This window comes from Sinocyclocheilus anshuiensis, unplaced genomic scaffold (assembly GCF_001515605.1).
Source record: "Sinocyclocheilus anshuiensis isolate Anshui unplaced genomic scaffold, SAMN03320099.WGS_v1.1 scaffold687, whole genome shotgun sequence".
NCBI lineage: Eukaryota > Metazoa > Chordata > Actinopteri > Cypriniformes > Cyprinidae > Sinocyclocheilus > Sinocyclocheilus anshuiensis.
In genome coordinates this window covers 185601-200856 of record NW_015551096.1, presented here as the reverse complement: position 1 = coordinate 200856, position 15256 = coordinate 185601, and the positions used below count along the sequence as shown (strand labels likewise).

The 15256-nt window shown below is 40.4% G+C and overlaps 1 protein-coding gene across 4 annotated transcripts in view; it reads left to right on the top strand.

Annotated features, from left to right (window-relative positions):
- LOC107662709 (NACHT, LRR and PYD domains-containing protein 1-like) overlaps nt 1–15256 on the top strand; it is a 45338-nt gene that overhangs the window by 3355 nt on the left and 26727 nt on the right. The window contains exons 2-4 of one of the 4 annotated variants that reach the window (XM_016452780.1): nt 67–219; nt 427–719; nt 10248–10389. In XM_016452780.1, the coding sequence (XP_016308266.1) occupies nt 677–719; nt 10248–10389 (185 nt within the window). In that variant the 5' untranslated portion in view covers nt 67–219; nt 427–676. Of the gene's footprint in view, nt 1–66; nt 220–349; nt 368–426; nt 720–4886; nt 5129–9766; nt 9926–10240; nt 10390–14158; nt 14226–15256 lie in introns of those variants that run through there. The other 3 variants (XM_016452781.1, XR_001631244.1, XM_016452782.1) reach the window with 3 other exon arrangements.

Genomic DNA, 15256 nt, shown 5'->3' with positions numbered 1-15256 from the left:
CTGCTGTCATTCTAAGTTTGATCAGATAAATGCTTCTTGTAGTAATCATGCTGTGTGTGTGTTCAGATGCTGATCATGAAAGCGCAGGTGGATGTGCTCTGCTGTAAATCAGTAGGAACTGATCTGTCCATGCTGGATATTGAGGATTTCATCTCAGAAATCTGTCGGCTGAAGAAAGAGGTGGCGTCACTGGAGGCAAAGCTGAGAGAAAGAGGAGAGGTTTGAACAGCTCTTCATCCTTCAGCTCAGTCACTCAGTGAGACTTCTGTTACACACCAAACGTCTGAGTAATGAGGTTAATATCATCAGGTGGTTGTTTATTAGTGTTTATCTGTGATGTGTTACTCAGGATCTGGAGCAGGTTTCGGTGCGTGTGACTGTGTGGAGCAGGTTTCAGTGCGTGTGACTGATGGGACAGAAGCTCAGGATTCAGTCTGGAGCGTCAGAGATCAGAGATCCAGAGACACACAGGACTCAGAGCTCAGCCTCACTTTACTCTGTTATACTGACGCTCAGGATCATGAATCCACTGATCAAACCTCTGACTGTAACGCTGGAGAACAGCAGATGCTGCAGACGCCGCTGAAGATGTGCTCCGTCAAACTGCTGGACTGCAGGAACCTGATGGAGAGCCGAGGAGAAGAAACCACCGCAGAGAAACAACAACAACACCGTGATGAGGAAGAGGAGGAGGATCAGAATAATGGGGATGATGAAGAGTTTATTCCTGCAGGTTTGTTTCTTCTCTTAATGATCTTTTGTGGTTTTTCTCTTGAATGTCACCAGAGACTCTGCAGAATCAGGTTCATGTTGGCTGATGGTCTCATCTGGTTTGAGAATTATTGTTAGTATTACATTATAAAAATATTAAATCATGAAGGAAATGTATTGCTGTTCTAATAGTGCTGTTGTGCTGTAAAATAATATTACAAAAAATATGGTGAAATGGAGCTGAGAAAACACCATGTGATGAGATATCATGAGTAAAAATACATAATATATTTATTTTGATTGATCGTTCAGTTCTGTCAGTTAGCCTGATATAGACCGATATTACAGAAATAATGAATCATATCAGATCTGTAGTCAGGCTATAACAGTAAAGTGAATAATACCAACCCTCTACATTGCGAGTAAATGTGACTAAATCTTACTCTGGGCGACTAAATAATGTCTAACATTAGCCATTGGCTAATAAATTCTTAGATTTTTGTGTAAAATAGTATATCAGTCTGGCGAGTAAACAAAAAAATTTACTAGCCAGTGGCGATTATATTGCCAAGGTGTGCGTAGAGGGTTGAATACACTGACTCTTTCCGACATTTTAACATTTTATTACCATTTTGTTCCTTTCAGATGAAAATGGAGGTTCATCTTCTGATGGAGACGAAGAAACGGCTTCAAAGCGGCTTCAAATCAATGTAAAAGATTGGATGACGGCAACAATTAATTTCTACTCATTTCCTTGTTATTCTGAAAAAACTACAATATATTGCATTATGGGAATTAAAAGGGTAGGCCTTAAGGTAGCCAATGATGTGCTGTTTTTAAGTCACATGACAACTGAATGTCCCTCCAAAACTCCTTTTCCCACTGTCACCCTCACACAGAAGACACCTGTTGAAGTGCTCCAGAAATTGCTCTATTAACTTAATTTGTAAACATCTTTTCTCAAAGGGGATTTTTTTGCAACATCTTTGGCAAGTAAATTAGGTATTTTCATTCACAAATCAATTTTGTCTAACATAGTTTTACTGTAAATTAAGAAAATATCAAAGTTGCCATATGGCAACTCTGTACCACAGTGGAATTGCAGTAATGTATTTCCCCATTGGGATTTATTATAGATAGTAGCATAAATAAAATGATCACAGTTATTTATTGATTTGAAGTGTTTATTGTAGTATAGTTGTATTTATGTATAAATAACAAAATTATGTATTCTTTTCAGAAAATGAATACAGCAATATTTTATGGAAAGGGCAATAGGAAGAGTGCAGAGTTAGCTCTTCCATGTGATGAGAGTGAGGATGAGTCATATGGTCACTGCAGTCCCCCGGATCCAGTCCGTATCCAGCCCAGATGGTGGCTCAGCACCTAGAGAGGACTTCTACAGCCCTGAATGTCAGCAGAGACCAGGGCAACTAGATGAGCCACAAAGACAGATCCCTAGTGAAGATCTTGTCTCCTAGACGGCCACCGGGACAAGACCACTACTATTGTCATTTTGCATTATTGACACACTATTTTCCTAATTAATGCTGTTCAGTTGCTTTGACACAATCTGTATTGCTAAAAGCGCTATATAAATAAAGGTGACTTGACTTGACTTGACTTCAACATCAAAAGATCAGCTGATGAGTTTCACAGAGTTGAGTTCACAGAGAAACTTAATGAAGCACGAGAGAACACACACAGAACAGAAAGACTTCAACAGCTTTCCTACCGCAGAAGAGAGGAGACTTAATTCAGAAGAGCACAGCGTGAAGGAGTTTCGCTGTGAACAGTGCGGGAAGGATCTTTTCACCACTGCTCAGAATATGAAAGCTCATATAAAGACACACACTGGTGAACAGTGTTTCCAGTGCAGCGAATGTGAAAAGTATTTCAGCACCAAAGCAAATCTTGTTGTTCATAAGCGAATCCACACGGGAGAAAGACCGCACAAGTGCCCTCACTGCGAGAGAAGATTAATGTATGGATTGGTTCTGAAGAAACATGTGCGTGTTCACACCAATGAGAGACCGTACCAGTGCAGCGAATGTGGGAAAACCTTCACAGAGTCAGGCAGTCTAAACCTACACCAGAGAATCCACTCTGAGGAGAAACCGCATCAGTGTGAACACTGTGAGAAACGCTTCCGGCAGAAATCCCATCTGAAGTGTCACAAGCGCACGCACACCGGAGAGAAACCGTACCTGTGCTCCCACTGCGGGAAGAGCTTCTCTGATCCACGCCACTTCCAGCTTCACCAGCAGCTGCACACAGGAGAAAAGCCTCACCACTGCGGCGTCTGCAGGAGGAGCTTCCATCAGCGCACTAATCTGCTGAAGCACCAGAGGATCCATACGGGAGAGAGACCCTTCAGCTGCTCTCAGTGTGACGAGACGTTTGCTCGATCAGACGTGCTGAAGATCCACCAGCGAGTTCATACAGGAGAGAAACCTTACCGCTGCTCCATCTGCGCAGAGAGATTCGCTTATTTAGGAGCTTTTCAGAGCCACCAGAACAAACACGCTAAAGAACAACCCTGAAATCATCACCAGAGCGTCTGTTATTAATGTCAACAACTCGCTTTAGATCAATGTATATCTGGAATTAAAACCCAAACACCTGGAATAGTTCAACTAAAGATGAAAATGTGCTGAATATGTGTTCACCCTCAGTTCATCAGAGATTAGGATGAGTTTGTTTCTTCATCAGGTTTGTAGAAATGTAGCATTGCATCAGTGTCTCAGCAATGGATGCTCTGCAGTGAATGGGTGCCGTCAGAATGAGAGTCCAAACAGCTGATAAAAACATCACAATAATCCACAAGTAATCCACAGCACTCCAGTCCATCAGTTAACATCTGGAGAAGACAAAAGCTGAAACTAATCCAGCATTAAGATGATTTTAACTAATATACCATAGAGTCCATAATCCATAATAACGCTTCCTGCAGTGAAAAAGTGTTCTGGTCTGAATCAGGAGAGAAATCTGCACAGATCAAGCAGCGTTTAAACAGCTCTAAATATCTGCCCTGAAATCATCATTGTAGCTTCTGCTTTCCTCTTCAGAGATTCAGTTTGGTCCCGTTTATCCCTGCTGTCCGTGTTGCTGGAAATCCTGCTTGTGTTTGGCTCATTTCTTATTGCCAGTAACGAGCAGTATTGCATGTTTTCATGCAAGTAGAGATGGGATTATATTGATCTGATTTACTCTTGTTCTGGACAGAACCTGTAGAAAGTGTTTGCATCTGAACAAGATGATGTACTCAGAATATTACCACTAATAAATTCTGCTTTCAACACATTTATTAGACGTTATTTTGAGAAAATAGTGTGGCTATCTGGAGTGAGCATGATTTAACATCGTGAGGACGAGAGGAAAGGATGGTATTACAGAGCTCAAAGATGAGATGAGATGATAATATCCAGGACACACAAGAACAAACAGTACACTTTATAATATTACAGGAAGGTGTCAGTACTGTAGAACATGTTACTGCCAGAAATACAAGGCTGAAAGAAGGATTCTCATACAAAATCTGGCAAAGACAAGAATGCATTTAAATCTAGTTGTTCTAAATAATTCAGGCGCTGATAGTTTTCTGCTTCAGGGTCTTGTTCCCAGTGCCGCTGATTGATCTACAGATTTGAGAACACAAGTACAAAAGTGTTCAAATACATCAATAAACAAGACTGAAATCAAGGGACTAAAATCAATATTAGTTAGAAAGAAATGGCAACCGTTATGGGATAGCAGAAAAAGGGAGATCTTCAGGAGTGTGCTGGAATTGAGAGGATGAGATATGGAAACAGAAAGAAAGATGTTATTATTTCAAGACATTCAGCATTAAATTACAGTTTGCATAAAATAGGAAAGCGTGAAACTGGCAATTGTGATAAATGTGGAAACCCAGAAACAATGAAGCATATTCTTATAGAGTGCGTTGTATTTGAAAGAGAAAGACTTTTCTCTGATTTGATCATAAATATCTCACTCAAAGTGTAATTAGGAAATGTTTCAATGCAATCGAGTTCATGAGGAATTGTTTCAGTATGAAAGAATATAATCCCCCCGTTCTGCAGCTGAGCGACCCCTGTACTCCTCACTCCAGGTCAGCAGGGGGCGCTAATTCACCTATAAGCTGCTTCGCCAACCGCTAATAAAACACCAAAGAAGAAGAAGAAGCCGCGAAGATGTTCCGTGAGATCAAACTTTTCCGTTAGAACCGAAAAGACGAGGTTTGAAACAATCATAAAGAATCATATTGACGGTAAGTTCGGTTACCAGCCTTTAGTAATATCGTGTCAGGTTGTTATAAGATGTTGTTCTGTGTGTTTATTAGATCGTAGTAACACTGCTGTTGTTGGCGCCATGAGATGGATTGAAATCGAAAGTGAAAGTAAATCCAATGGAATCGGTATGTTTTCCTCACTCGACTCCAGGGCCGTTTCTCAGGAGTGCGGTAATTCTGCAAATAGAACAGCGTACTTGATTGATAAAGTCACTCAGCTACTCCGTTATCCTCACTGTATGCATTTACAAGAGACGAAATATGATATCAGACACCGCTGCATCTTTTCGTTTTCAGTTAAACATATTAATAGTCGCAAAAATGTGGTTCATGCGAGGCGTACACGCATTACAATAAAACGAAATGATATCAAGCACCACTGCCTTTTCGTTTTCTTCCAAATATAAAACACAACTCATTTCGTTTTCATTTAAAAAATCTAAAACATTAATATGTGGTTTAGGTAATATTGTGCACATATACTCACTGATTATCTTCACTGAATGTTTAATAAAATGAAATATGACGAGCACAACTCTGCCTTTTTTGTTAATGTCAGTTTTAATGAACAATAATAGCCATTATAAAAGTATAACTATAAAGTATAAGAGACTTCTGTAATAGGAAATAAGACAAAAGCAAACAATTCACTCAAATGTATGCAGCAAATTCAGCGTTGCATTACGATTAATAAATAAATAATGAAACATAACTTTGTGCTCAGTCAAAGCAATATGACCTGGAAGCAACAGTAGATTCATGAGACCAAAGATTGGCTGTTAGATTTACCCTAAATGAGTTATATCTCGTGTTTAGCCACTACAGAGACATCAGAGCCAGCGGTGAATGTCAGAAGGACTAGCCGAGGTTTACCTCCTCTCGTCGGGACTCATGAGCACTGAGCGCCCGCTGATCGTCTCCGAAATCAGTGAAGCACGTTTTCAAATAGGCACTGTCTTTATAAATAAACCGCAGATTTGAGTTTTAAACAACTACATTCTCGCCTGAAATACTCTTAGAACTGCATGTCATGACCCAATAACAGTAAGTAATATTTTGAAAATTATGCGGGTTTTCTCCTCCGCCATTAACGCTCGCTGATTGGTGCGAAATGCATTCTGGGATACCTGGCTGCCTCAGGTTGGCACAAGTCACCCCTGGAAGCATGCTTGATAACTAGGGCCCTAGCTCAGTCCTTCAGAGGCTTGTAGGCTAGTCCTCTCGGCATTAAACGCTAGAATGAGACAGTCTAGTAAGTGCGCGTGGCTATGTCACATATGTTCCAACCCTCACCGCCACGGCACGAAAATACTAATAAAACGTAGTTTTGGAAAAATACTTTGTATTACAAATCTTTATATTATTTGGCTTTCTATTAATGCAATACAATGAATCACATCCGTCTAGTCTCCCCGTGGCTAACATTATTGGCAGTTTAGCGTTTAGTGAGTAATTTACACCAAAACAAAGAATAACATCTATGCTTTCATGTCCGAAAACATTATTTTTGTCTTACATTTCATAATAAATTCAGACAAGTTGACTCGTTTTTCGTCAGTTTATTTTCCTGAAATGGAATGGTACAAAGGATTGTGGGTGATTGAAGGTGGCGGAGGATACTTGCATCCTTCAGTTTCAGCTGAATGAACGACGTGAAACGAAGGCTGCCTTCCAAGGATCCTTGCGATTGATTTGATGACGTGGCAGCCTTCCGTTTGAGAAACACCCAATATGTGAAGTTTGAATTGGAACAGTTCTTGTGCGACGACTGATGACGCTCCACAAGAACACAAGTACAGACAAGAACGCATATTGAGAAACGGCCCAGATTGTGGGGGATTTTCTAATCTTTTCTGAAATTATGTAAATCAAAAACGTAAAAGTAAATTATTTCCACTGAAGCTATATTTAGGTGATGTAATTTGTCCTCACACAGGCAGAGCAGAGGCTAATCAGCGGCACGACGAGTGTAGGATTGAATGCAACTAGGGCTGGGCGATATAGCAAAAATATCATATCACGATTTTTTGTCATGTTGGTTTTACTATTTTGCAAGTTGTCTGAGCATTACAGCCAAACTAATTTCCCTATTATAAAGACAAGGCCTTTCATGGAAACAAATGATAAAAAAAAGAATGGCGGACATTTAGGCGAAGATACAAATCTTTGTCATTATTTTATCTCAAGAACAAAGATACACATTACAAATACACATAATATACAAATAAAACAAACAGTGTTTTATTTTTAGGTACAATAGGTGTATTTAGCAGGAGCATTCAAGAAACTGAATGAACAAATATAAGAATAAAACACTATATAGACTGATTCCTATTGAAGCAACTGTATTAAAGTTTTTCAGTCAAGAGTAGTGAGTGATTTTTCTCTTTGTGTTTTATTAACATTAAAGCAATGTTTCACCCAAAAATAAAAATTCTGTCATCTGTCAATTCTGTCATAGTGTTTTATTTTTATACCATCATTACTCACTCAAAAGTTGTTTTAAACCTGAATGAGTTTCTTTCTTCTGCTGAACATAAATGTTATTTTGAAGAATGTGGAAAACCAAACAGCTGCTGGTCCACAGAGACTTCCATAGTATTTTGTCCTAAAGTCAATGGGGACCAGCTACTGTTTGGTTGTGAGTAGACAATGACAGAAATGACATTTTAGGGTGAACTATCCCTTTAATGACAGTAGGCAGCATGTTTAGTACTGTCCCTTTAAAGGAGACATATTATTCCCCTTTTTACAATATGTAATATAAGTCTCTGGTGTCTCCAGATTGTGTCTGTGAAGTTTCAGCTCAAAATACTCCACAGATCATTTATTATATCATTGTGAAAATGCCTATTTTGAGTGGAAGCAGAAACACGCTGTTTTTCGGGCCTGTCTCTTTAAATGCAAATGAGCTGCTGCTCCCCGCCCCCTTTTCCAGAATAGAGCTGCGCCATTACAGCTCGCACCTGCTAAGAACATCTGTTTTGGTTCTGATTATCATGTTTATCGCGCTGAAATCACATCCGAAGCACACGGACAGAAAGCGGCTGTCACAGCATGCGAGTACTAAACTAAGTTCTCATTCACACACGAGTTTACGTTAAAAACACACATGAGTAACAAAAACAGTCGATTATGTCTGTGAAGATAAACAGCGGGGAAATAAATCGCATGTGTATATTAGATCTGTGTGGCAGCAGCAATATACAGTAAATAAATCAATAAATGCACTGCTCTGTTGTCTGCTCTGAGGCTGGGACTCTAAACAGTGTTCTGTGCTCGTCTGTGCAGCCAAACACAGAACAGTTAGCATGTTTTGCTCAAACTTTCTCCATGGCATTAGAACTAGTACACCATTATCGCTTGTGAAAACACAATAACGGCGCCGTGGGTGTAAACTTACAGATTAAGGGGTGGTAATATTATAATGAGATCCCTTTGCCACGTCACCAAGGGAGCAAAATCAGACGCGCTCGTTTTCTCAGACGCTTGCAGAAAAAGGCTTCCCAAAACAAAGTTACTGGGTTCATCTTTTTCACGTTTCCTTGGTTGGTAGATGCACCGGAGACCTGATTATAGCACTTAAAACCTGGAAAAGTCAGATTTTCATGATATGTCACCTTTAAGAGCTGCACGCATCTAATATATAGGCACTCATCCGTTTTTCTCTCAACTGTTTACTTTCATTTTAGACATAACCAGCTGAGTCTATGTTAACCATGTGTGTTTTGACAGTATTAGCGCAAAAGATAACTTAGTCCAGTAATCAGGCGCTGTTTGACAGGCTTTTTAGTGCGCGCGCTTCGGGTGTACATGCTCAGAAAAAGCGCATGCCGTAACAGCACGGCAAGTTTAACCGACAAGGCTTTAAAGCACATGCAAATAATGTACTTTTATGATTGTGAATAAGTGCAGTCTCCTGTGAGAGTAACCTCTGATAACTACCTCTGAGTTAACACTGATGTGAATATATGTCGCGTTGTACAGTAACGTTAGATATAATACATTTAGACCACTTATCTTAGTGATTGCTATCAGGATGTGAAGAGACTTTTAACCAGCATAACAAAACATGGTTTTTAACCAAATCACCTACAGTATTTCCGCTACATTCATTCTTCAGTGATGGGCCGCCACACCAAAAATCATCCCCGCCACGGTGGAGCAGACAGAGCAGGACTTGAATTTCGGCGTGGGATTGTGGGTATTGCGCATCATTCTACTCATTCCTGCAGGTTCCGCGCTTGACAGATGATGGAAGAAAAGCAAAAAAACGTGAAATTGAACTCAATACAGTACTCGCACACTCTCCCACACCCAAAGCGCACGCACATCAGCCGCCTCTGAAACAGCGCGACTACAGAATTGAGTTATGTTTTGCGCCTTATTGCGTGTAAACGGCCAAATACATACAAAATTGTCAAAATGCCCATCTTGACGAGTATTCACGTAAATACAGTCGGTGTATAGGCTGTTAAGTGAATCTAAATCGTTCAGAAGCAAAGCACACTTGTAACATTATATTATATCCGTGCCTGAGGTCTTAAAGAGACAGCAGCCGAAATAAACCTGTCATTACTGTTTATTTACAGTTAAGACTATCTAGTGTATTTACAGTTGAATAGATTATTCAGTTTCTGTAGTACCTAAATATTAGTTAGACCTACCTGAAAAACTTAAAATTGTTTTTTGTTTGTGCTATTGCTTGTCATTGATTTATTTGTTCTTTATTATTATTGTTTACTTGTCTTTTTTTTGTTTAAGTGCACGTGATTCTTGGGTGGGGAGGTTTAACCACCAGGGCAAGGGGGAATGGTCCATGGGTAATAGTCCTGCCACCACAGCTGGAAAAAATCCTAGAGGAAACACTGACCTACCCTGCCTTTAATGGAACATTTGTTATCTGTTAGATCATAATAGAAGGTAAGTTATGTTGGCATGAAACGTTAGCATTAAAACATATTTATACCCAATTCATGAAATGTTTTTTTTTTTTTCAGAATAGTTTGACTTAGTTTAGTTAAGTTTAGTTATACGTTTTTTTTTTTAAACTTGTACTTTTTTAGGACTTAATTTTCCAATTAAGTAACATTAATTGGAACACTAGAAAGACATTTTTAGTTTGTATTTTGGTAGCTGGGATATGTGCTGAAATTAATAGTTTGAATACACTGTAAATTACTTCGATTTAAAACATCTGCTAAATGCATAAATGTAATATTAATATAATGTTCCCAGTGTACAGGGAAGATGTCAGAATTTGAAATAAGGAAGAGGAAGAGGAAGAGATCTTCATCTCCAGAACCCAGCTGTGTGTCTCTGAAGAGCAGTCAATCCATAAATCCTCCTCTTGAATTCAGTGATGAACCAGTGACCTCTGACCCCAGGTGATTATCAACATGTATTTGGTGATTTATCTGCTGTAGTGACAATATTTTAAGACATTTATAAAAATCACTGCACAATGTCATTGTTTACTGATATAGCAAGATAAATCTAATGAAATGTGCAAATAATATAATATACCTATTATTTATAGGCACCTTTTACGGCACTCAACGACACCTTACAACAAAAGTCAATAAAATACAATCTATACAAAACAAAGACAAACAAATCAAACAATCAAATCACTAAAAGCCTTTCTAAACCAATAAGTTTTAATCTGAGTTTTAAACTGGGATATAGAATCCAGCTGGTGGATTTGCAATGGTGAACCCTAGTTCCCAGAGGGAATGAGACGCTGCGTTGAAACGCTTTGGGAACGCTTCTGCGTGACCGCGCTCTGAATCATGTGTGGAATGGTGAGACGTCACGGGCGGGGTGACATAACGGCCGGGAAGTATAAAAGCACATGCGGTGGATACAGCAGCAGCTTCTGAAAGGTGAAGGAAGCGCTCACAGGGATGCAAGAAGTATGGCATGAGACACAGCGTCTCGTTTCCTCGGGTTACATACGTAACCTAGTGACATTCCCCTTCAAGAACTCACGCTGCGTCGAAACGCTTTAGGAACGAGAATGTCCACACCTCCATGCTTACAAGTCCCTGCCTAGTATGGATGGGCACAGCTAGGCTGAGAGAACAGAAGAGCCAGGAGTGGCGTCAAGGTTATAGAACCGGACAAACGTAAGTGGAGTGGACTAGGGCTGTCAAAATGGCTGAAAAACTAAATTTGAATTTTTTTACTTAAATATTAGCAATATTCAAATTATATTCGAATTTAAAAGGCATAATTTCAGTTAGGGGGAAAAAAGCTCTTTCTTCTCTCCTGAGGCCACAAGAGGGCGCATTGAGCAAAATAGTATGCACATTTCTTCAAAGCATAATAAAATAACACGACTATCTTTGAAAAAAGTGCATAATGTTTAAAATAATGTTTATAAACCTTATATAATTAATACAGTTGCTTAAACAATTAGAAACAAAACAGCATCATGCGTGTATGTATAGTTTAATAGAAAGGACCGAAAACCAATCACAAAGAGTACTTTCTTCATTTAAAAACTTGAGATGCAGTTGGATGGGGAAAACCGCCATAAAGTCTTGAGACATGTTTTTTAAAACTTGAACTTACATTAATTTTACATGGCTTTCTAAGCATGCGGCTCTCGATGGGGAAAACCGCCATAAAGTCTTGAGACATGTTTTTTAAAACTTGAACTTACATTAATTTTACATGGCTTTCTAAACATGCGGCTCTCTTGTGCGAGACACGAGTGCAACGGTGATAAATGTCCCTCTAGAAAATGCGATAAATATGCGTTCTGTGTGAACGGCTTGGTTTCGGTTTTGACGTAAACAACATCATCCCCGCATTGATTGATCTCTTTTTCTGCAATATTTTGAATGAACAACGTAGCAGCTCCGCATCTAGTGGGTTCAACTTCAACTGGATAGGCTAATAAAAGCATTAAAATGCAATGACACTTACATAGTCATCGCATTTCGTGCACCACTGATAAGGCTGCCTGATGCACACCTAAAATTCGAATGCAACGTTTTTGCATTCGAATGTGGATTTTTATTTTAAATTCGACGAATATTCGAAATTCAAATTTTTTTTGACAGCCCTAGAGTGGACCATCCCACAGCGTTGCAAATATCATGTAACGAAACACCTGAAAGAAAGGCCTTGGAGGCCGCCATACCCCTAGTAAAGTGAACCTTGACCCCCAAAGGAGAAGGGAGATCAGAGGACTCATAGGCTATGGAAATAGCATCCACAATCCACCTATTTAGGGTCTGCTTTGCCGCAGGGAGACCTTTCTTAGAAGGGCATAGCAGACGAATAACTGATCTGGCTTTCTTCACAGGGCAGCTCTCTGGACATAGAAGAGATGGCTATTAAAAATACAGTCTTGACTGTAAGGTACCGCTCCGAAACCTCCTCCAAAGGTTCAAAAGAAGGTTTACAGAGTGCTTCTAGAACAGTGTGCCGGTGGCCTCAGCATCAGTGTACCATGTAGGAAACGCATAATGTGGAGGGGGATAACCCTGCGGAAAACTGTTCTTGCAGGAACTGAACCAATCGGGAATTTAACTGGATCCAGCTGACAGTTGCCACACCAAGAAGTGAAAAGGTGCCACTTCGTGGCATACCATTTCCTCTTGGAGGGAGCTCTGGACTGGAGTATGGTCTCCACTACCTCAGTAGAGAGACCGGAAGCTATGAGCTGTGCCCCCTCAGGGGCCACACCCTCAGTTTCCACAACTCCGGGTGGGGGTGAAGGATAGAGCCCCCCGCCTGAGATAGAAGGTCCCTCCTGATGGGAATCTCTGGGCACTGTGACAGGAACCATGGTTTCTTCCACATGTCTAAGGCCCGTAAGCATCACTTGTACAGCAGGTCAAAAGGTATCACGTTGGACGCTGCTGCCATCAGACCCAACAGTCTCTGAAACTGTTTGACAGTGAGTGACCGGCCTTCTCTCTTCACTACTTAATCCCTTTTTGACAGTATAGTGTCCCCGTCACAATACTGGGGCGTTAGGACCCACGCAGACCACAGGGTGAGCACCCTCTGCTGGCCTCACTAACACCTCTTCCAACAGCAACCTAGTTTTCCCAAGAGGTCTCCCATCCAGGTACTGCTCAGGCTCAACCCTGCTTAGCTTCAGTGAGCAACCAGTCTTGGGCTGCAGGGTGATATGGCTGTGGCTGTGAACAATAGAGCGCTTACTGAACAACAGAAGCTGACGCTGTATCCACCGCATGTGTTTTTATACTTCCTGGTCGTTACGTCACCCTGCCCGTGATGTCTCGCCATTCCATTGGATGGATTACACACGTGATTCAGAGCACGGTCACGCAGAAGCATTCCCAAAGCGTTTCGATGCAGCGTGAGTTCCTGAAGGGGAACTCCATAATATTGGGGCTAAAGGCACTAGCTCCAAAATAACTTAACTTGACATTTGGAACAATCAATAGCCACGTTTCCACTGTCAGGCCAAAAGCGGGCGTGCTAGTGCGTGGCAGGGCCAGTCGCGTTTCCACTGTCACTTCCGGGGCTTGATCGGGCCTCGTCGGGGCTTCCTTGGGGCCAACGGCCAGGGATTTTCGGCCCGCCAAATACCTTGGGCCAAAGCGGGCCAAGTGGGGCTAGAGGAGTGGTTATGAACAAAGGCGGAGTTTATCCGAGTTAGAGACGGTCTGCACCGCTGTTCATTTCCCATGTTTTCATATTAAGCTACCAGCTAACATCAACATTCAAGACATTTAAAACAATTTTAATGGCAAAACTCACTTTCAGACACCAGCGAGCATCTGAATTAAATTACGATTGGGACGTGATGGGAATTCTGATCACCGTATGAGGCAGAAATGTATTATACATGATGTTAAAGGCTGCATATGCTAACAATCGCTATAATAAAATCAATCTATGCTTATGAAAATACCAGAGAATGCTTGAAGAACTTAGACAAATCATATAAGATTATAATCATGTATTTATTTGGTTTAATATTTGTTCTGTCTCCTCCATGTGTCTTTGTTTATACCGGACTTCTGCATCCGCATATGTCATAAATTTCATATATTCTGTGTAACTTATAACTCCGATTTTCTGTCTAATAACTCAGATTTTCCTGGCTCCCACTGGCCCAACAGTGGAATAGCGGCTAATAAGTCTACAAAAGATGATCTCTAGAGAATGTGAAAGAATGTACGGTTGAAGGAGATCAGATAAATAAGGAAGAGCCAAATCATAAAGAGCTTTGTAGGTGAGCAACAAAATTTTGTAATGAACATGGTACTGTACATGAAGCCAATGTAGCTGGAAAAAAATAGGTGCTATGTGGTCAGAAATATGTGAATGCGTTACAATGAATAGTGAATGTGCATGGGTCCAGCTGAGTTCTGCATTAACTGCAGTCTGTGAAGTTATTTTTCACACCAAATAAAATAGTTACAATAATCAATCCGTGATGTTACCAAAGCATGAATAAGAACTTCAGTGCTATGGTGAGAAAGTGATGAACAGAGTCTAGCAATGTTACGTAAATAAAAAAAAAATGCAATGCATGAAATATTATTAATGTGTGAACCAAAAGAAAGCAAACCATCAAATATATGCCAAGACTTTTCACTTTGGTGGAAATATTAACTGAGCAGTTATCAATTCGATTGAGTTTTAGATGAAGTAGACTTAGACCCACCAAGAATGACTTCAGTTTTGAGAAGTTCTTAGTCAATCAAACGTTAACATCCTACAAACATTTAGTAAGTTCAAGAGGGGGATGGGAAATATTAGTGTGATGAAGTAGCTATCCCCGTTGGGTACAGTGCACGCACACACTTACCGGACCACACACACACACACACACACACACACACACACTCACCACGCTGATTTCCGTCCCCTCCGTTTGCTTGCCAGCCGAGCGGATGCACACGCCATCTTGACAGCCCATGGACAGTTTCACACATTACATTTCCCTGTTTCAGATTCATCCTGACCATACATACTACATAACGCATGCATTTTGTCTTGTTTATGTCTTGTGTTTGTCACGAGTGTTTGGCATGGTCAGTCTTGCTGGTGGTGCCGGCAAAACCAAGCGATTGATCGTCACTCGCTTATGACTTCATTTTTGGCGCCGCGCTGGTAAAAAGGGAGGCAAGACTCAAATTTTTCACTCATCATCAGAAGGGAAAAGTTGGATTTCAGACATTGCAGCGACCGGGCGAAAACTGTCATTTTGGCTATATATATATATATATATATATATATATATATATATACACACACTTA